The 22259-nt window shown below is 50.0% G+C and overlaps 1 protein-coding gene across 4 annotated transcripts in view; it reads left to right on the forward strand.

The window, feature by feature from the left end:
* Nucleotides 1-512: 512 nt before the first annotated feature.
* Nucleotides 513-22259, forward strand: part of HVCN1 (hydrogen voltage gated channel 1) — a 37453-nt gene continuing 15706 nt past the window's right edge. Inside the window, exons 1-3 of one of the 4 annotated variants that reach the window (XM_030336413.2) lie at nucleotides 513-706; nucleotides 1839-1901; nucleotides 7472-7511. In XM_030336413.2, the coding sequence (XP_030192273.1) occupies nucleotides 7491-7511 (21 nt within the window). In that variant the 5' untranslated portion in view covers nucleotides 513-706; nucleotides 1839-1901; nucleotides 7472-7490. Of the gene's footprint in view, nucleotides 707-1691; nucleotides 1902-7471; nucleotides 7512-13725; nucleotides 13829-22259 lie in introns of those variants that run through there. The other 3 variants (XM_030336414.1, XM_030336415.1, XM_030336416.1) reach the window with 3 other exon arrangements.

The raw sequence follows: 22259 nt of genomic DNA on the forward strand, positions 1-22259 counted from the left end.
TTTTTAAGAAAGCCTACTTACTATCCAGCAAGAGGTTGGGGGCAGGATTGGGAAGAGCAGACTCAGTGGAAGCCAATGGAAACAATACCCCTGGGGATTACAGCCCCCCCCCCCCCCCCAGATGTCCCCATTTTAAGCCCCAAGACCTGTGAATACAGTACCTGTTGAAAGGGTGTGATTAAGTCAAGGGTGTTGAGGATGAGCCCCATGTAATCAAGAGGGTCTTTTTAGGAGGGAAGGAGAAAGGTCAGATCTAGAGGAGATGGGATGACGAAAACACAGGTCAAAGTGAAGCCACCACCTGGAAAAGGCAAGGAATGAGTTCCCCACTAGAGCCTCCAAAAGAAACACAGCCCTCCCAACACCTTGATTGTAGCCCTATTAAGACCATTTGGACCACTGACCTCCACAGCTGTTAAGATAACAAATTCGTGTTGTTTTAAGCCACTGGGTTTGTGGTAACCTGTTACAGCTGCAATGGGAAACTCCCAGAACTCCCAGGATTGAGACTCCTCCCACCCCCAATTAAACCAGAAGCAGGGAGGTGCGTGGGAGAGAGCCTCTGCCCAGAGGCGTTTGGGGCAAGTGGTCTTTTTTGGAAGACGGAAACTAACAGAAACCCATTCCAGAGCAGTGCCAGAATGAAGTGCGTGCAGAGTGCTGGGGAAGCCCTGGGCCGGGAGAGACGTTGGAGCTGCGCGGGAAGGTGAGTAGGAGTCAGCCTGGCCAAGGGGCTCAGCCTCCTGGCAGGAAGGCGCCCTCCTCCTTGCCAATACCAGCCCCCAGCAAGGACCCCTCGCCACTGCCAGACACAGCCCCCCCCCCCCCACGGGTGTCCCGACCACCTCAAGGTTGGCCATCCCCTGAGGGCATTCTGCCCACTCTCCAACCCCTACGTGGCAGATGCAATGCAGGGGACCCTCAAAGCCGCTCGGAGCCACCCCCAAATAATGAGGGCAGGGGTGCTGCCAGAAGTCAGGCCCAGCTTCCCCGAGCGTGTGCGGTGGGGAGGGGAGCGTTTCCGCCCCCACTCCATCCCGCAGGAGGAAGGAAGTGGTTCCCTCCTCCCACCCCTTCCCTCAGGCTCGCCTGGGACAGGATTCTCGTGATTCGCGATTGGCTCCCACGGGCGGACCTTTGTCCATCCGCGGGACCGCGAGAGGCCCAGGCCAGGCTCGGGGCTGCGGGGCGGGAGGCGGCCGGGTGGGGGACAAGCCGGAGACCACAGGGGAGACAGGCAGGCCAGGGCAAGGGGACTGAGACACAGGCGGGAGCCAGGGACCGAGACGCGAACGGGGTGAGAGGGCGGGCGGGTCGCGAGGAGGGGCGGGTCGGAAGGGGCGGGCGGGGCGGCCCGGCGGGCGCAGAGCTCGCAGTCGCTGCGGTGGCCGCGGGCGGGAGGGGCGCAGGGTAAGTGCTCCGGCGCTGGGACGGGGGCGCGCGGCCCCCATTCCGAGCCCTCCCAGCCGGCGCCCTCCGAGGAGCGGACCCTCATCCCCGTCGCCGCTCCCCCGCCAGCCTGCCTGGGACCCCGCCCCCAGTTGCCCTCGGTTCTAGCGTTTACCGGGGCGGACGGTCATTCCCCGGGGGACCCCTCCCCCAGCCCTTGTCCGGAGGGTACTAGAGTCAGGTGGGGGGTGGGGCAGGAGACAGTATGCCACGCGACATGGGAGGGAAGTCCCTCTTGGCCTCAGTTACCTCCCCTTGAAAAACGGGAGCCTTGATAAGAACTGCCCTTTTGCACGGGCGTGCTTAACGTGGGGACAGGTGCCTTCATTCATCACACGCTGAGCGCAGCAACAGGTGAGGTAAGTACCCTCCTTGTCTCCCTCTCACAGGTGAAGAAACGGACACTCGGGCCAAGCCACCCTGCCAAAGGCAGAGCCAGAACTCACACCCAGGTCCGTGTGAACCCCTAAATCCTTTTATTCCTCGTCCTTGCCTCTCGCTGCCCCGCCAGGGAGACTGCAGAGAGAGAAGGGGTGGTAAACGTAGTACTGGGGACCCCAGGGGGAGGCTGAAATGAGGGAACCTCCGGGGCAGCAAATCCTTCACCTGGAAATACTGGAAACACTCGCCCCTGGGGCAGGGTGTGCTGAGGAACAAGAAGGGTAGGCTGGGGACAGGTTAAACTCCAGGACACGGAGGTACAGCCAGCCCCCTGCAGGAACTCAGAGACCTTTACCCCCCACCCCTCCACCCCCCCAGCCCCGCGCCTCTGCTGAGTGCAGGGGCTCCTGCAGGCTTCGCCATGGGACTCCACCTCTCCATGCCTCAGTTCCCTCAACCGTTCCGTGGGGTTGAGCATGGTACTTCCCTCACAGGAGCGCTGAGAGTTAAGTGACATGGTTGGTATGAAAGCTTAGCCCAGCCTCTGGCCCAAGGTTGCTACCGAGCTGTGTCCCCCTCCAGCCTCACCCGCCCCTCTGAAAGCACTCCTCTGTCCTGGACACCTTTAACCTAAGGTCAGTCAGGGCCACCTGAGACCTGCAGTGTTTCTGGAAAGGCCCAACATCGGCTGGAAGCTTCTGATAAGACGAAAGCTGGCAGTGGTAACTTCTCACACTCCGAGTACCTGGGGGGAAGTAGGGGCAGGGTTTTGAAAATCTTTGGGCTGAGGCTCGCACAATTCCAGAGTTGTTCTGCAGCCCCCAAGCCCTCCCCATCCCTGGTTTAGAGTGAAGGAGGAAGTCCAGAGTGTTCTTGCCCCAAAACCTGGTCTTCATCTCCTCTCCAGCATGTAAGCCGGCAGCAGGTTCTACTTCTCGGCATGTTCTGAATCCGGCCATTGCTCTGCATCCCCGTATCGTTCGCCTCCTCTTGGCCTCCCTGCCACCACTCTTGACCCCCAAATGTTCAGAGTTGTTTACCACGCCCTCTATGAGATCAGACCCTTGTCTCCTGCCACCGCCCCCTTACTGCAGCCACACTGACCTCCTCTTTCTTCCTTGGACTTGCTGAAGGTTTGTCTGTGGGTTGTTTTTTTTTTTTTTGCCCTCTGAGGGCCTGTGCACATGGTCTTCCAGCCATCTTCTTGTGACTTAACCTCTCTGCAATTCAGGGACCACTATGCAAGTCTCCTACTCAAGTCTTCCCCCACTATTCCACCTGCAGGAGCCACGCTGGCCTGGTCCCTTCTTGCATTACTGTTTTTCCTTCTTCGCATGCTTAGTCTTGGGTGGTGTTACCTTGCTTATGTGTTTCCCTGGTTCCTTGTCCATCCAGCTGAAGTATCAGTCTGTCAGGGCCATGGCCTTTATCTTCTTGGCTTTGGATTCCCCGGAACTCAGCACAGCGCTTGGCACATAGTGAATGTTCCAATTATATTGTACAATTGCAAGCAAGTGTGTGCAACCATTCAGGGTTCTACTTCTCATTACTTAACAGAATTCTTTCTGTATTTCGACATGACACCCCAGAGTTGTCATTGCTTCTGTCAGCCCATAGCCTTTCTCGGCTTTTCTCAAAAGCGGGGCTTGTGGGGTCTTTCCAGCTTCTAGGCATCATATCCAGCTTAGCTTGTCCACACTGTACATGTTTTTTGCTATCAAATTATTTCTTTGAGATAATAGTTCCCAAACTGTTGTGTTCAAGTCAAGAGTATGATTATTTTGAAGGCACTTGCCACTTATCACCAGATGGCTGTTGAGGAAAAACTATGCCTGACAATGTGTGCAAGTTTCCCTACAGCCCCACAAGCATTGAGTTTTATCACTTTTGTCTGTTTTAATGGGCAGTTTGTAGTAAGTTGAAATTTTCTGTTGCTTGAATTAGTGAACCTGGGATTTTTTTTTTTTTTTTTATATATGTGCTGGTTCTATTTCCTGTCTTGTGAAGGAAGGAAATCTCCAGGCGCCTTAACTGCCCCCTTCACCTTTGCTTGTGCTAATGGTTCCATTTCAGCCCATCTCCTGAGAGCAGGTCGAGGGACCCAAGGGGCTAGAACAGGAACACACTGAGCTGAACTCTGCTGGTTACAGAAGCTGTTCTGTCAGTCAACCAGCAAGAAATTCTCCAAGAGTCCCTTATGCCCCCAGCATGGTACTAAGGAGAAGAACTTTTTTTTCTAAGTCTATGTGAATACTTTTTTTTCAGAATGATCATTTTTCCCCCAATTATAAAATCACACAGTGTGCAGTGTTATTGGAACATTGGGGCAGGAAAAGATGGGGAAATAATCTAAACACTGATCACTAGTGGGACTACATACATTCCTACAGGGAAGTCTTGGGCTGTCATTCCAAGGAGTGCACTTGATTTAGCACACATCGATCTAGGATAATCTGAAACACTGTATTATTTTCCTATGGCTGCTGTAACAAGTCACCACACATTTGAGCCTTCAAACAACATAAATTTATTACCTTGCAGTGCTGAGGGCATCAGATGTACAAAATCAATCCATTGGGTCCAAATCAAGGCCTTGGTGGGGCCGCATTCCTTTTGGAGGCTCTAAAGGAGGATCTGTTTCTTTGCAACTTTTAGAGGCTGTCTGCATTCCTTGGATTGCAATCCCTTCCCTCTATCTTCAAAGCCAGTTGCATAACATCCTCAAATCTCTGGCTCCAACTTCTGAGTCTACTCACCTGTCCTTCTGTGTCTGATTCTCCTGCTCTACTCTATTCATAAAGACCCTTCTGATTACATCGGACCCCCCTGGATATGGATAATCCCCGTCTTGGGATCCTTAATGTAATCATATCTGCAAAGTCCCTTTTGCCATGTAAAGTGACATATTCACAGGTTCTGGGGATTAGGACATGTATATCTTTGGGGGTGGGTCATCACTGAGCCTGCCACACCCTAAACGGAAACAAGCAAGATTCACGCAGTATGCGTGGGCTCACATTTGTTTAAGTTTTAAAAAAAGAGTAAATACGGGTGTGTTGGTGAAGGCCTAGAACACCACTGAAGGCCGCAAAGGAGACTGGTAAGAGTGGCTGCTTCTGGGGGCATCTGGATGGTTTAGTCAGTTGAGTGTCTGACTTCAGCTCAGTCTGTGAGCGCAGAACCTGCTTCAGATCTTCTGTCCCCCTCTCTGCCCCTCCCCTACTTGCGCTCTCCCCACAATATATAAAAAAAAAAAAAAAAACAAAAAACTGGCTGCTTCTGGGGAGAATGGGTAGAAAGGAGGCTTTTTTGTCATATATTTTTTTTTGTGTTCTTTTGCTTTTTAAAGTTTATTTTGAGAGGGCGAGCGAGGGAGAGAGAGAATCCCAAGAAATCAAGAGTTGGATGCTCAACCGACTGAGCTGTCCAGGCGTTCCTATTTCCCTTTAGTATGTGCATATGTCACCTACATTAAAAATAAAATTTTTTTTAAAATTTTTTTTTCAACGTTTATTTATTTTTGGGACAGAGAGAGACAGAGCATGAACGGGGGAGGGGCAGAGAGAGAGGGAGACACAGAGGGAAACAGGCTCCAGGCTCTGAGCCATCAGCCCAGAGCCTGACGCGGGGCTCGAACTCCCGGACCGCGAGATCGTGACCTGGCTGAAGTCGGACGCTTAACCGACTGCGCCACCCAGGCGCCCCAAAAATAAAAATTTTTAATGTTTGTTTCATTTTTTTTTCAACGTTTATTTATTTTTGAGACAAAGAGAGACAGAGCATGAAGGGGGGAGGGGCAGAGAGAGAGGGAGACACAGAATCGGAAACAGGCTCCAGGCTCCGCGCCATCAGCCCAGAGCCCGACGCGGGGCTCGAACTCACGGACCGCGAGATCGTGACCTGGCTGAAGTCGGACGCTTAACCGACTGCGCCACCCAGGCGCCCCAATGTTTGCTTCATTTTGAGAGAGAGTGCACGTGAGGGGGGGGGGGGGGAGGAGCAGAGAGAGGAGGAGACCCCAAATCCAAAGCAGGCTCCAGGCTCTGTGCTTCCAGCACAGAGCCCACTATAGGGCTCGAACTCAACAAACCATGAGATCATGACCTGAGCCAAAAAGTCAGCTTAACTGCCTGAGCCACCCAGATGCCCAGAAATAAATTTTAAGAAGTAACACAAACTCACTGTAAGAGTTCAGACCTTGTAGAAGTCAGTAGAAGGAAAATACCCACACTCCCTTTTTGTCCAGCAATAACCACTGTAAAGAGTTTGGCTATATTCTTGCAGATGTATTTTTTAAAATGCATGCGTAGGGGCACCTGGGTGGCTCAGGCAGTTAAGTGTCTGACTCTTGATTTCAGCTCAGGCCATGATCTCATGGTTCATGGGATCAAGCCCTGCATTGGGCTCTGCGCTGACAGCACAGAACCTGCTTGGGATTTTGTCTCCCTTTCTCTCTCTGTTCCTCCCCTGCATTTGCTCTCTCTCTCTCGAATAAGTAATAATAAAATAAAAATGCATATGTAATTTTTCATGTAGATGAAGTCATACTGTATACACTATGCTGTAATATGAATTTTTAAACAATGTTTATTTTGAGAACACTTGTGCACGTGAGAGTACGAGAGGGGCAGGAGAGCGAGGGAGAGAGATAATCTGGCAGAGCAGAGACCACTCGGGGCTCCATCCCACAAATGGTGAGATCATGACCCAAGCTGAGATTAAGAGTTGAATGCTCAACCAACTGAGCCACCCAGACTCCCCTGAATTTTTTTTTTTATCTTACTGTATTATTCACCTCTTTCCTTATCTGCATATTAAGATTTTAACAACACTAGCATTTGCCACTGCTCAGATGTAGTAACTGACTTAACCAGAACCTCATTGGTGGACATATAGATACTTTGTTGCTTTCCAAGGCATTCCCAGCACTGGAGTGTATGTCTGTGTGTCTTTTTTTTTTTTTTTTTAAGTGTAAACTGAAGTGAAAGTCACATAACATGAAATTAACCATTTTACGATTTGGTGAACATTTAGCAAAGGATCCCATGACATTTAGTGCATTCCCAATATCATGCAACTGTCACCTCTATCCAGTTCCAGAACATTTTCATCAAATCAAAAAGAAACCCTGCACCCTAAACAGTCACCCTCTGCCCCCCATCACCCTACTCCCCGGCAGCCACCAATCTTTCTGTCTCTGTGGATTTGCGTGTTCTGGGTATTACAGATCAGTGGAATCATGTAATGTGTGATGTTTTGTGTGTGGTTTATTTGATTTAGTATAAATCACTCATGCTGTAGCATGGATCAGTACTTGATTTCTTTTTATGACTGGATAACATTCCATTGTATGGATATGACATCTTTGATAGATCCGTTCATCCCTTAATGGATACTTGAGTTATTTCCACCTTTTGGCAGTGACTGTGTACATGTATTTGTTTGAGTGCCTGTTTTCAATTCCTTTGGGTATATGCCAAGGATGTGCATCCTTCCACATACACTTTGAGCTTTATGCTATTTTCAGAGGCTGTTAACGTAAGCAAGTTAAAAATAATTTGTAACAAAGTGTTGCAAAGCACATACTAAGATAAAGGAGAGCAGAATGTCAGATCCAGACAAATGTTTTCTTACTTTCCAGATCCAGAGAGGACAGGAAAATGGCCACCTGGGATGAAAAGGTAAATTAATTCTGGCAGACCAGCAGCATTAAAGGACTTCCTGGCATTGAAGACAGTTCTGCTTGGTGTTACAAACAAGATAAAAGGAAAACACCTGTTTGGGGTGTTTCTGCCTTACCAAAGTGTTTCGTCACAAAGGTGAAAACTGTAGCAGGAAGTCACAAACCTCAAGATGGCCTAATAACCTGAATCAGACCATTCAAACACCACCTCTGCATTTTTTAAAATGTTTCTTTGTTTTTGAGAGAGCGCATGTGTGCAAGCAGGGGAGGGGCAGAGAGAGAGAGAGAAGAGAGAAGGATCTCAAGCAGGATGCACACTGTTGGCACAGAGCCCGACACGGGGCTCAAACTCACGAACTGTGAGATCGTGACCTGATCTGAAGTCAGACGCTTAACCGACTGAGCCACCCAGACACCCCTCACCTCTGCATTTTAATAACCATGTGTCATAGGCCAAGACTTTCACCTCCCTGAGTCTCTGTGTCCTTATCTGGAAAAGGGAGCTAAAATTACCCTTGTTCCTGAAGGTTGGGAGGAGTTGAAGAGACCGTGGTCTCAGAATGCTAGGCTGATACTGAGCCCATACGGGGCTTTTCCCTACTGCCCATTTTACCATTTTACAGATAAAGACACTTGGACGAGATCACACAGGTAGGAAGTGGCCAAAGTAGGATTTTACCCTGGCCTCTCTCCAGAGAGAATGCTTTGCTTCCTGTGGCATGAGACCATCCCAAGCAGAGCCGTTAAACCCTGTTCTTGACATCTGGATGCAGGTTTGTTGGGTTTGAGGGGACATCAGTTGTGAATAGTGAGGACAAGGCAGAAGGGAAACGTTGGCTTCCGTTTCACCTGTTCACTAGGAGGTTCTGGGGGGTCTGGCCAGGTAGAGCCATCAGGGCAGTGTTAGAAGCTCAGGGTGGCAGCAGGGTGAGGAGGGCGGGGTCCAAGAAGCAGGGCCATGGGATGATAATGATGAGCATCCTGTATCTCATCAAATTGATGACCCCTTTAACTGTAAGAGTCCTTCGGATTTTAGGTCTGTTAACAGTGTGGTGGGGTAAATGGCCAGTTGGATGCCACCAACTCTGATTTCAGAAATGTTGAAATCTGGGGAAGAATCTGGGGACAAGTTTGTCTTTGAATTAATGAACTAAGGTGCAGAAGTTGTAATAATAACACAAGCAATGTCTCTGGAGCACTCGCTGCTGTGCCAGGCATGTGCTAAGGGCTTTCTGTGTATTTGATTATTTAATGCTCACAACGGCCCTGTGCGCTAAGTACTATTCTTTCCCTTATCTTCCAGGTAGGGAAATTGAAGCCCAGCAAGGTTTAGCAATTTGCTCAAGGTCACACAGCTGGCAAGGGGTTCAAACCCACGCTGCCTGGCTTCCATGTCCTGATTACTGACTAGTGATTGTGCCCTGTCTGCTTTTCAGACACAGTCTAGCCCAAAGACAGGTTAGGTCTCCAGAAGGAAGAGCCCAAGGAAGAGCTCACCCCTGGCAGGAAGGGAGCCGGGAGTGGGGAGCACAGGGGCAGCACCCTCATTCATTCATTCAGCCACAAATGTTTATATCAACACCAGCCATGTCCTGGAACCAACTACAGCTCTCAGGCCATAGCTACCAAACTGAAGGCATTGGTCTCTGCCTGCCGGTGACTTCCTCTCTAGCTGCGAGACCGGTCTCAAGTCACAAAACTGAATGTGTGAAGGTGCACGTGGGGTGAGCAGTAAAGGAGAAGCCATGGTTAATGTGGGCCCCTCACAAGGGCCACTGAGACCTTCAGACCTTCTGATCAGATCAGAGGGCTCCCCGACCTGACACCTGTGGGGCCTGAGGAGGAAACCAGGTAGAGGATGAAGACTGTGAGTCTTGGCAGAGGAAGCGACCTATGCCACGGCCAGAAGGCGGATGGCCAGGGTAGGGCAGCGTGGTGGGGGGCCAGGACGTGCTCAATCTGAAGAGACAAGGCCAGGCAGGGCCCAGGGGACACTGAAGGTTCTGGTGGTGGTGCTAGGAACAGTGGGCAGGCCACTGATAGGCAGGGCAGCCCCCGATCAGGACTGGACTTCGAAAAGCCTCTCTGGTGTCCTGTGGAGATGGGTGGAAATGCCAGAAAGCACATGGGGGGCAAGCAAGGTGGGAGCCCTCCTGCAGGGGAGCAGGGAGCGAGGTGCTGGCACTGGAGAGAAGCGAGCAGTTGGGAGGGATTTACGAGTTCGGTGCCCAGAATCTGGGGAGGATGACACGGAACGTGGGGCTCATGTTCAGAGGAGGAAGACCCCTTTCCTTTGGAGGGTCATGGAGGGTTCTGCAGAAAAGGCAACCTTTGAGCTGGGCCTTGGGATTTGAACTTGCGGGATCCAAGAGAAGGGCATTTCCAGCAGAGGGAACAGCATGGAGAAAGGCCTGGAGGCAGGCTCATGTAAAGTTCTACAGAGCAGAGGGGAGTTGAGGGGTGAGGTGATGGTGAAGGTCCCTGTGTGCCCGGCTGAGGAATCTGCACTTTGACCGTGGAGAACCCTAGTTCTGGAGCAGATTACCTTCCGGTCTGGGAGGCGCTAGCTTCCCCCCCTGTGCAAGCCAGCCTTGGGTTGCTCCGTGGCTCCAGCGGGTCAGCCCCAGGGAGAGCAGCTCAGGGCCGGACAGCCTGGGTTCCAGTGCTACATCTGCCCCTTGTGGGCCGTGTGACCAGCTTCCAAGCCACCCTGAGCCTCTGTGTCCACGGTCATGAGTGGGGTTGACAGTCACCACCACAGAGAGTTATGACCGTTCCTCATAAGGTGCTGGATACCTAGTATCTGGCACCTGATAGAAACTCCAGGAGCTCCAGTTATTGCACATGGAAGCCATTCATACTTTCCTTCATTTGTAGTTACGTATTAAATCGGGCAAACCAAAAGAGCATGTGGAAATGCTCGATGCTGGTTATTTTGCAGTGGAACCAGCCCATGTTCTGGACAAAATTCGATAGCGTGTGTTGAGCATCATGAAAATGTTCCTAATCAAACGTGGGCGTCTCACTTGAGATAACCCATGAAAAGAAAACTGACTGACAGCACCGTATTTCTTGTCACATGAGGTGCCATTGATTATAGATGCGCCGTTATTTTATAGATCACAACATAAAACTGCCATTTACTGTGACCTTATGTTGCATAATGTTAACACTGGTCAGTTGTGAGACATTCAGATTTCAAGAGTGTCAAAATATGAGGAAATGTGGCCTTTGAATTGGTGATAAAGGTGCTAAAAATGAGCAATCAGTAAATGCAATAGTGAGAGCATTAACTTCTTGGTGAAGTTTCTTGGCCATTAAAACATACATCTGCGGCGCCCGGGTGGCTCAGTCAGTTAAGCCACTGGCTCTTGATTTCAGCTCAGGTCACGCACGATCTTACAGTTGTGGGATCTAGCCCCGCGTCAGGCTTTAGCTGGGTGTGGTACCTTCTTAAGATTCTCTTTTGTCTGTCTCTTTCTCTGCCCTGCACACACTCGCTCACTCTCTTTAAAAAAAAAGGGGGGGGGGGGGTTGGGGGACCAAAAATCTAGTGGGAAAAATAACATATGAGATTGTGTGTGGTCTTTGATTACAATTGTAAAAGAGACCTTAGGTGGATGATAAGTCTGTTGTATTAGGAGTATCATGAATTTACTTCCTTTTGCTCATGTCGTCACAATGCTGAAAGAAATAGATCTAGAATAAAGGTCTGTTCGTTGGGGTGAATGACAGCAGGTAAAGTGGGGGTGGGGAGTGTCCAGGGGAGTCTGAATGAAACCAGGGAGCTGGTGGGGTGAGGGTCTAAGGCACAGAAGCACAGAATAGAGATGAGGAACCAAGGAGATATGCTGGGGGGAGGGCGATGACAACAGTTGTTGGGGGGGGGGGAATGACCCCTGAGAGGGGGGACACAGGAGCCTTTTTGTCATGCCACAGAGGCCAGTACAAGGGCTGGAGCTGGAGAAGATTGGGCCAGGATCACTTGTAGCACCTGAGCCTCTATTGATTCAGAGAACAAGTTCCTTTTAGTAATTTATCCTTGTGCAGTTAATTGTGTGGGTTTGTTTTTCTTTCTTGAGTTTGTTTATTTTGAGAGAGAAGGGGGGGAGGGGAAGAGAGGGAAGAGAGGGAGAATCCCAAGCAGGCTCCGCACTGTCAGCACAGAGCCCAATGTGGGGTTCGAACCCACAAACCATGAGATCATGACTTCAGTTGAAGTTGGACACTTAACTGACTGAGCCACCCAGGCACCTCAGTTGTGGGGTTTTTTTTGTTTTGTTTTAATTTTCAAGTTAGTTAACATACAGTGTAGTCTTGGCCTCAGGAGTAGAACCCAGTGATTCGTCCCAGTGAGACACCCAGTGCTCATCCCAAGTGCCCTCCTTAATGCCTGTCACCCATTTAACCCACGCCTCAACTGTGTTTTTAAAAAAAAATGTTGTCCTAGAAATGCTTTTAGCAGCTCTTTATTGTCCGGCTGCCCTAGTGTTTGAGGGGAAGATGATGGTGTTGCAGGAGAAACTGGCGGGGGTTTTTAGCCCTGGTTCAGAGAGAGGGGCCGTGGACTCTGCCCCTTGCCACCACCCTGCGACTCAGAGTTCCTCTTCTGTGAAATGGGAACGGAAACACTCCGTCTACAGTGGTGGGGCTCAAAGAAGCTCGTGCGTGAGAAGCACTGAGCAGGGCCGCCCAGACTCAACCCATGGGAGCTGTTCCCTGGGTCATGAAGACGAGCTGGATTTTCAACCAGCAGCTGACTTCCTCTTCCTCTCAGGGGATTGTGTGTCGCCAGCTACACGGGGCACCTGGGAGCCAGGGTGCTTAGAAATCACTATAGCCCTTTGCTCATTTCTCATGAGCTGGAGGCGCCAGGTTTATTTATGGTGCACGTTCTCAACTTTGGCTGCAGATGGGAGATCCCAACCCAGGCCACCCCCAGACCAATCACAATCTTGGGGCCTGAGACCCAGGTATTGGGTTTTTTGGTCTTTTGGTTTTGGTTTTTAAAGCTTCCAGGTGGTTCCAAAGTGCAGCCAGGGCTGAGAGCCACTGGTTAGACTGTGGCGGGGTAGGGCCTCTCTCCATGGGCTACTCCACAGTGAGGCGGGGTAGAGCGTGCTCTGTTCCAGGGCCAAAGCATTGCTAAGATGTTGGAGCCGGAAATTCCCTGGATGCCTCGGTCTCACATTGGTGATAGGTCTTAATTTCTGGCTGAAAAACGGTTTGTTTGTCTTCTTTCTATGCTTTCATTTTCTTATGTTTTTGTAAACAACCTGACTTCTGCTTCCCAGTGAACATGGCTGACATCACACACTTTAGACGGGACTGTCTCCTCTCTGGCAATCCTCGTTTCCTTACCCCTGGGAAATAGACTGGGCACGTCCTCCCATATCTGCATCTTTAAAACTCAACCCGTTGGTGACTCCTGCAATCGGTCATTTAAGCAATGAACTAGAATAAAACGGAAAATACAAGAGTTCTCGCACTTAGAAACTTGAGTGTTGGTTATGGAACACGTGTATGTATGTCAGAGTGTACTAAAAGGCAGCATGTAAAGTGTATTTTTCTCACTGAGTAACACTCGGCTGAGCTCCCTGCACGGCCCTGAGCTCCTCACAGCTGTGAGCCTGGTCCAGGGCGGCGTTCAAGGAGGTTGTGCAAGAGGAAGGGGCTCTGGGCCAGGCAGCCTGCGTCTCACTCTCACTGGCCGTGTGACCTGGGAAAAGTTGTTGGCCTCTCCGTTCCCAGTTTCCTCGCCTGTAGACGGAGATGTCTCCACTCCCCACTTCACGAGGCTGTTGCAATGTGTTATTAGAGGACTTTGTACGGAGCTCAGAAATGGCAGGTGCCTGGGAGGTAGTTGACGCTCACTGTGGCTCCTGCTACGGGATGTTATTGCCCGCATCATCTCCACCCAGCCTCACCCTCATCTTGCCAGGTTGGCGGACCACTCTGTCAAGACGGGAGGGATCCTGACTCCACAGGAAAAGGAGAGAAGTGTTGCAGCATTTCTGGGGGGACGTGGGCCACCGGTCGGGCTTGTTGGCCCATAAGCAGCAGCCCCCGCAAGCCGGTCAGCCATCAGTGGTGGTTGTTTTTGCCAACCTCAGACTTCCTCCCCACCCTAGAGAAGGAAAAGCTGCCACGCTTATTTAAAGACTTCCCTGATTTTAAAAATAGGCATTCCTCAGAACACCAATCCCCAGGGGCTGGGGGCGCGGCCCTGGGGTAGGTGACCGTGCGCCTGGAGGCCCTCCCGCCTCCCTCCCGCCAGAGGAGAGGTTTGCTCCAGGGATTCATTCCACCATCCAGGTATGTTCAGTGGGGAACTGCCAGCTGCCAAGCGTGGAGGGCCCTCATGGTGGCTGACGGTCTCTAACAGAGGACTCAGTTCCTCCGGTGGGGACACCGCGAAGTGACGTGTCCACTGGGAAGCCTGTTAGAGACTCGGGGCTCAAGGTTGCCGCTGGGGGCTGGTCAAGGAGGTACCTTCTGTACAGCACTTAGAAAATTCCAGGCTCCCTGAAGGAAAGGAAGTGTTCAACATAAACTGAATTGTGTATACACCGTTCTGGGCCCACTGAGCTCTTCTTACCAGTAAATGGTGGAACCCTCCAGATGCCAGCCAAGGACCAAGCAGGCCTTTTCTGAGAACAGCAGCCTCAAGCCTGTTCTGCACAGAGAGTGACGGGACTATGTTCTGAGAAGTGCTGTCTGGCCGGATAGAGTGCCAGAGAGTAGTGAAGAGCTGCCGTAGCCTCCACGTGAGAGGTAGAGGTGGGGCCACGGTGGTGGCAGAGGGCCTAGTGCCGCGTGGGCCCTGGGGGTGGGGGAAGGAAGGTAGGCACTGGGGACAACTTCTCTGATCTTCCCTGAGTGTGTTTTCCGTGTCCTGGACCCGAAAACCAGAGACCCGGGTACCTGTCCGGGACTATCCGTTGACTGGTAGCATTTGCCTTGTTGCAGGGCCTCAGTTTCCCCATCTGCTAAGGGAGGGAAGACAGCATCTCAGAACCTGATTTCTACCTCTTAGAAAATCATCATTTTGTTGCTTTAAAACAAATCCACTTTTTCTGCCATATTTTCCCCTTGTTTTATAAGGAGCAAAGCTGGTAGACTTGAGTTCATTTTGCCGGCTTTATCAGTCACTGTTTGTTTTTAGGTATTTGTTCCATTCTTTTTTTTTTTTTTTTTTTTAAGAGTGAGTAGGAGAGAAGGGGTGGGGGGAGGGAGGGAGAGACAGACAGACAGACCATCTTAAGCAGGCTCCACGCTCAACATGGAGCTTGAAGCAGAGCTCTACCCCACCACCTGGGATCAGGACCTGAGCCTAAATCAAGAGTCAGTCATTCAACAAGCTGAGCCACCCAGGCATCTGTTTTGATTTTCTTATTCAGGGATTTCAGTAGTGAGTGAGTGAGTGAGTGAGTGAGTGAGTGAGTGAGTGAGTGAGTGAGTGAGTGTGTGTGTGTTTTCATCCTCCTTCCCCCCCCCCCTTACCCTCAATACTTCATTCACTACTCAATTCTCTGTAGGCGGGATCTCCCTCCAAGAATGGCTATTTCTTATGATTAAATCTAATAGAATAAAATTTGAAAGTTTCTTTTCACCCTCCAACCCAATTGAACTCCTTTCCCAGAGGGAACCATTTAGTTTGGGGTATTGATTTTGTCTGTTTTTAACAAAGGTGGCATTATGTGATACAATCTGGTCCACAACGTGCTGCTTTTCACCTAGATTTCATATAGACCAAGAACACCTTTCTGTGTCAGCGCCTACAGGTACACGGGCTTGCTGCCTTCTTAACAGCTGCCTAGTATTGTCTAGTGTGGGTCTCCCATAGCGTGTTTAATGATGGACTTTGAGGTCATTTCCAGGTTTGGGCTGTTGTAGCAGGACTTTAGGAAGCATCCATGTGCTTATGTGCGAGTCCCTTGTCATGTCAAAGGATAGGGACATTTTCAATTTTGACAGAAACTGGTTAAGGCTGATCCCCTCCTTCGCTCCCATGCCTGGCATATTGGAGCCGCTCAAACATCTTTTCGAAAGATGAAAGGAACTGTCCCGCTGCCCTCCTGAGAAGGGCGTATCCGTTTACATGCCCCCGTCCCTTGCCTCTGTCATCCTGCCATGCCATGCGACTCTGAGCAGTTGGCCTCTCCTCCCTGCACCTCAGTTTCCCCTTCTGTGGATTGGAGAGCCTGCCCCTCCCTGCCCTGCCTCCCTCCCAGGATTGTGACAAGCATGAAGAGCCGAAGGGGGTGGAGGTGGCCTGTAAGCTGTGAGCAAAAGGAAGCCGCTGCTGCCAGGACTGGCTGCAGAAACAGGCTTTTCCAAGTGGTTTGTGACCTCTGAAGGAGCCCGCTTTCTCCCGCTTTCTCCTTGGAGTCCGGGGTTGGGGTGTGGCCCACAAGATACGGGGAGGGGGCACACCGTCGGTGGCCACCCGTCGTAGGCTGGTTCGGGCACAGGCTCTGCATTAGCTTCCTGGATCTGCCGTGATGATAACCACACACTGGGTGGCTTAACGCAGCAGAGACGCCTTCTCTCCATTCTGAAGGCTCCGAGTCTAAAATCAAGGTGTTGGCAGGGTCGGTTCCTTCAGGAAGCGTTGAGGGAGCATCTGTTCCATGCCTTTCTCCCAGCTGCTGGTGGTTGCTGGCTGTCTGGCATCCTTGGCTGGTAGATGCAGCCCTCTGGTCTCTGCCTCCACCCTCACACGGCCCCTCCTCCTCTTGTAAGGACATCAGGGCCCACCCTAAATTCTGGATGATTTCATCTCAAGCCCCTTCACTAGTTAAACCTGCAAAGACCCATAGTCCAAGTAAGGTTATGTTCTGAGGTTCCAGGTGGACAGGAATTCGGGGGCAGCCACTGTTCAACCCCACTACACGGTCCTAGAAGGCAGATCTCCAGTCATTGGCTGCCTGCCTTTTTCTCAGCCGTGTGTTCTAAAACAAGGGCTCCGAGTCGTAACAGCCCAGGGGCAGATCGTGGCCCTGCCATTTCCTAAGTTGTGACTTGGGACAAGCCACCTTCTTCACTAAGACCCAAAATGATGGTCTTAACCTCAGAGGGTTGCTAGGAATAAAATTCAGTAGCTCATTTAAGGAACTTTAGTGGTATATTAATATAATAAAACAACATAATAGTAGATGTCACTGCTATTGTGTCTTATTGGAGTTTGGGGGCAGGAGATGTTGAATAATATGCAAATCAGGTCCCCAAAGTAGACTCTGGGAGGAAGCAGGGAAATGGGGACTTAAGGGACATTGGGAATCCCCTGAATTTCTTTTTTTTTTTTAAGTGCCTTTTTCTGTGATTGTTGGATGACCGTGAAATAGGGACTCCCCCTCCTATAGATGGCAGCTTCAACACCTGTAAAACTAAATGTTCACAAGAACATTTTTTTTCTCTGTCTCTTCTAGGTCTGTTTTTCTCATTTCTCCTCCCTCCCCCAGGTAGCAATCTTTTTGGTATGATACTTGACATGTGTAGAAAATAAGTAGGCGATACATTTACCTTTGAGGAGGTAGCTCCTGTGGTTTGCTGTTAATTCGTTTATTAAATAGTTTTCATACCCCTCCCTGTGAGAGTGGGGAAGAGTCTGCCCTCCCAGAGTTTGCAGACCAGGGCAGGACACAGACGATACTGAGATGGCACAGCACAAGTTAGCAAATGGTAAGACATGGAAACAGAGGAGGGACACTCACCCAGCACGTGGCAGCTAAGGAAGACCTCCCTGGGGTGGTACAGTCTAGACACATCTGTAAAATCGTGTGCGACAGGCAAAAGATAATTCAGATAGCGGGCGCAGGCATGTGGAGTTCTAGAGCAAGAGAGAGAGGTTTATTCTAGAACCACAAGACATTGGGTGCAGCTGGGGTATGGCGGAGGCAGGGGACCTGCGGAGACCAAGAGAGCTTTGTGCCTTTGTTCTGAAGGCAGTGGTTGGCAGGAGGTAGGGTGGAGGACTAAAGGTCATGGGGGAGGAGGCAGGTGAGGCTAGGGACACAGCCAGGTTGTCGCCACAGAAGGGGGACCCTGGCCACCGCTGTGTAGAGAAAGGACCAGGCAGAAGGCCAAGTGAGCAAGGAGGCCAGTGCAGGTGTCTAGGCAAGAGGTGATGGCAGTTGGAAAGGGGAAGAGGGAGAAGAAAAAGGGGCGTGAGCCATTTTTAGGAGGTCAGATTGCCAAGGCTTAAGGGGGAGAGAGGAGCCCAAGATGATCTTTGGCTCTTGGCTTGGGCAGCAGGGTGGGTATGATGCCATGCCTTAGGGGAACATGGAAGGAGTAGTGGATGGGGAGCAGGGAAGATAAATGGATTCAGTTCAGGTCACAGCAAACAGATGACCTGGCAGGATACCACACATCATGCTGGAGGCTGATTTGCACATGAGACTGATCTGCACGTGTTCTCAGTGTTGAGAGCCCAGGTGTGCTGAGACTGCCAAAGGGGGAGGCTGGCCCTGCACCAGCACAGGGTCAGTTTTGGGGTCTGGGGGACCTGGTGGCATGGGGGCAGGGACATGGAGGCTGAGGAGGGTGGCCGGACATGGGAGGAGGAAAATCAAGAGGCAAGATTGTCAAACAGAACCGAGTCAACGGTGTGAGAGGATGCGGTCCAGTCCGGGTGGCAACTACAATTGTGGGCTTTGCTCCAGGTGACCCTAGAGAGAGTAGTGTCAGGATATAAGGGGACGGCGAAGGTTAACGCAGGGGAGGTAGAGATGGGCGTGTCCAGTGCCAGGGACCCTACAAGTCTAGATTCCTGGCGTTGTCAGTGACAGAACTCAATCTAGCGTAAGCCTCAAAGGGAATCTGTCAGTTCGCGTGACTGGGAAGTCTGGGGGTTGCAGGGGCAGGCGGTGGGCCAGCGAGCAAAGAAGCGAACTGTCCCCGGCCGGGGATGATGTCCGAGGAGCAGAAATGAGAGTCTGCGCTGCTGAAGAGGAAGGATAGCAGGCGCTCACGGAGGGCTGCTCCGGCCCGGGCCCTGAGGCTGGTGCTCCGAGTAGCTCACTGAGTCAGTCCTCCCATTTGCCTGGGCAGGGAGGAGGAAGCTGAGAGCCCCAAGTGGGTGGTGAAAAGTTGCCGAAGCCCACAGCATTTTCATGATCAGCTATATCTTTGACCTTTTCTGAAACTCCTCTGCTTTTGGTATGTCATATTTTTGACTTAAAACCAGAGGTGTTTTCTGCTCTGCTGGGTGCCATAAATATTTTCATCCCAAATTACAGAAAGTTGCTTTTTACTGGTCACCAGGTTTCAGAAAGAAAAATTCCCTCTCCTGTAAAATATAAATGTGGTTTTTACAAAGCACCCCAAGGCTCCCATCATGCTGGGAAAACCAGCCCAGGAGGCTTCCGTCTGCCAGGTGAGGCGTTTTAGGGGAGAATTATGGCCAGTAGCTGCCCAGAGGGCGTTGGGACAGCCATGGATCTGGCCCTTGGCAACGGAGGGAGGGTCCAGCCTGAGACCAGCTACAGCCCAGCATGGAAGACAGTACCAGTGCCCTCAGCCAGCAGATGGTGGGCTTCTGCTCCCGGTCAGGTGTCACACGAGACTCTGGGGACACAGGCCTTGCGTTCATAGAGCTTAACCGCTAGTGTGGAAAGAGAAGTCATAAGTAAACGGCCACACACACAAAATTCTGATTAGAAACTGTCATGCGGATCTCTCAAAAGAAAAGAATACACAGATTACAAACCTGAGAAGGGGTCTGGTTTAGGTTTTAGGGGTCGAGGAGGGCCTCTCTGAAGAAGGGACATTTCAGCTGAGACTCCAAGCTTGAGTGAAAGTGAGCCAAGCTCAGAGTTGGAAGAAGAGTAGTCCAGGTTGAGGGAAGATGCTATGTGAAGACCGGGTGTGGGGAGAATGCAGAGGGCTGGAGGAACAGAAGGGCCACAGGGCTGTGTATATAATAGGAAGGATCTTGGATTTTGTTTAAAAATTCTTTTATCTTTTTTTTTCATTTATTTTTAATGTTTATTAAGAGAGACAGAGCATGAGTCGGGGAGGGGCAGAGAGAGGGAGACACAGAATCTGAAGCAGGCTCCAGGCTCTGTCAGCACAGAGCCTGATGTGGGGCTTGAACTCACAAACCATGAGATCATGACCTGAGCCGAAGTCAGATGCTTAACTGACTGAGCCACCCAGGCACCCCTGTTTTAAAAAATTTTTTGTGTGCATTTTTTATTTATTTTTGAGAGACGGAGCACAAGTGGGGGGGGGGTCAGAGAGAGAGGGAGACCCAGAACCCGAAGCAGGCTCCAGGCTCCGAGCTGTCAGCACAGAGCCCGACGTGGGGCTCGAACTCACAAACTGTGAGATCATGACCTGAGCTGAAGTCAGACACTTAACCAACTGAGCCACCCAGGCACCCCTAAAATTTTTTTAATGTTTATTTTTAAGAGATAAAGAGACCAGGTTGGGGGGTAGGCAGAGAAAGAGGGAGACACAGCATCTGAAGCAGGCTTCAGACTCTGAGCTGTCAGCACAGAGCCCGAAGACCTGAGTTGAGGTCAAACGCTTAACCGACTGAGCCACCCAGGCACCCCTGGTGTTTATTTTGAGAGAGAATGTGAGCCAGGGAGGGGCAGAGAGAAAGAGAGAAAGAATCCCAAGCAGGCTCCACACTGTCAGCACAGAGCCATATATGAGGCTCAGTCTCACAAACTGTGAGATCATGACCTGAGCCAAAATCAAGAGTCAGATACCTAACCAAGTGAACCATCAGGAGACAGTGATAGGATCAGATACTATGATCAGAGGTGAGGGTTTATGAGGCCTGCTTGGGCTGCTGGTTGGAAAATGCACTGGAAGAACCAAGTCCAGGGAGAGAAATCTATAAGGAAACAGTTGCAATCTTTGGGATGAAGACTTGGACTGGGGAGGAGGAAGAAATGAACAGCATACGTGGGGAGATGAGAGCCAAACAGGCTCCAGGATTGTGGATGTGGAAAAAATCAGAAGGTTTACTCTCAGGTTGTCATAGGCTCTCCTTGGACCTCTTCGTATCTCGTACCTCTTCTGTTTGAGGAAATCTCAAACTGGGAGCTCCTAAGGCCCCCGAACCATATGGGAGACTGGGCAGAGGAGGCCACCTGGAATCAGAGAGGGGAGATCACCGTAGTTAATCCCTTTGGACTCTAACCTTTTCTGAGCTCGTGAAACCGTTTATGAAAAAAGTCTGAATATGCATCAAAGGTGTACTGTTGGAGAAAGATCATTTTATTTTACTTTGAAAAGTATAAAAATATAAAAGAATAAAAATACTATCGAGTACTTCTATAATCATCACCCTGAATTGACAGCTGTTAACATTCTGTCATACTTTCCTCAAATTTTTTTGTAATTTAAAAAGGTGTTCGGGGGCCCCTGGTGACTCAGTCGGTTGAGTATCTAACTCTTGATTTTGGTCATGATCCCGGGGTCAGGGATCAATCCCCATATCAGGCTTCACTCTGAGCATGGAGCCTGCTTAAGTCTGTCTCCCTCTCCCTCTCCCCCCTCTCTCCTTCTCCCTCTCCCCACCTCCCTCTGCCCCTCTCCCCTGCTCGCTCAATTTCTAAAATAAAAAAATTTAAAGTAAAATAATAAAAAGATGTTTTTCAGAGAGCATTCAAGTGCTTTTTGAACCCTTCTGTTTTTAACCTTTATGACTCCCCGAGGGCAGCCACCATCATGAATTTGGTATTTCCTTCTAGTTCATTCATTTTTATGTTTGTCCTCCTAAGTGTTCGTTAAGCTTCTTGGATCTACGTGTTTATATTTTTCCGTCAAATTTGGAAATTTTTTCAGTCATTTTTTCTCCAAATATTTTTCTGCCCTAATCTCTCTCTCATCTTCTTTTGGGGCTGTAGGTACGTGCATATTAGACCACTTGATATTGTCCCTGAGGCTCTGGGTTTTTATCCCTGCCTTTTTTCTCACCACATTTCTGCTTGATATTTTCTATTGCTCTGTCTTTAAATTCACTAATCTTTCATCCTGCGTTATCTAATCAGATTTGAGCCCATTTGAATTTTTTAAAAATAGTTTCCATTTCTCTATTAAGATTCTATATTTGGGGGCGCCTGGGTGGCTCAGTCGCTTAAGTGTCTGGCTTTTGATTTCAGCTCAGGTCATGATCTTGTAGTTCGTGAGATAGAGCCCTGTGTCAGGCTCTGTACTGACAGCTCGGGGCCTGCTTGGGATTCTCTCTCTGTCCCTCTCTCTCTCCCCCTTCCCTACTCTCACTTGCATGTGGGATCGTGCTCTCTCCCTCCTCTCTCAAAATAAACTGGAAAAAAAAGATTCTATATTTCTTCATTAAGCTCCTATTTTCTTTGAAATCCTTGAACATATTTATAATAGCTATTTATAAGTCTTTGTTGGCCAAATCTATTATCTCTGTCCATTTTGAGCTAATCTAGTGTTTCTACTGGTTACGGGCCACATTTTTCTATAATTTTTTATTGTATGCTATCCATTTATAAATGCTGCCTTGTTGAGTGTATTTTGTTGTCCTCCCTAATAGAATCTGAGTTTTGTTCCAGTAGGCAGTCAGTTTACCTGGGGATCTGCTTGATCTTTTCAAGGCTCCTTGTTAAGTGTATCTGGGACAGGTCTAAGGTAGTTCTTCCTACAGAACTAGATTATGACTACGTATAAGGCATGGCTTTTCTGGAATTTCTACTGAATGCCCCCAGGGTGTTCAGCAAGATTGGTACTAGGGATGTTTGGAACTCACACATCTCCC

The sequence above is a fragment of the Lynx canadensis genome, chromosome D3, assembly GCF_007474595.2.
Source record: "Lynx canadensis isolate LIC74 chromosome D3, mLynCan4.pri.v2, whole genome shotgun sequence".
NCBI lineage: Eukaryota > Metazoa > Chordata > Mammalia > Carnivora > Felidae > Lynx > Lynx canadensis.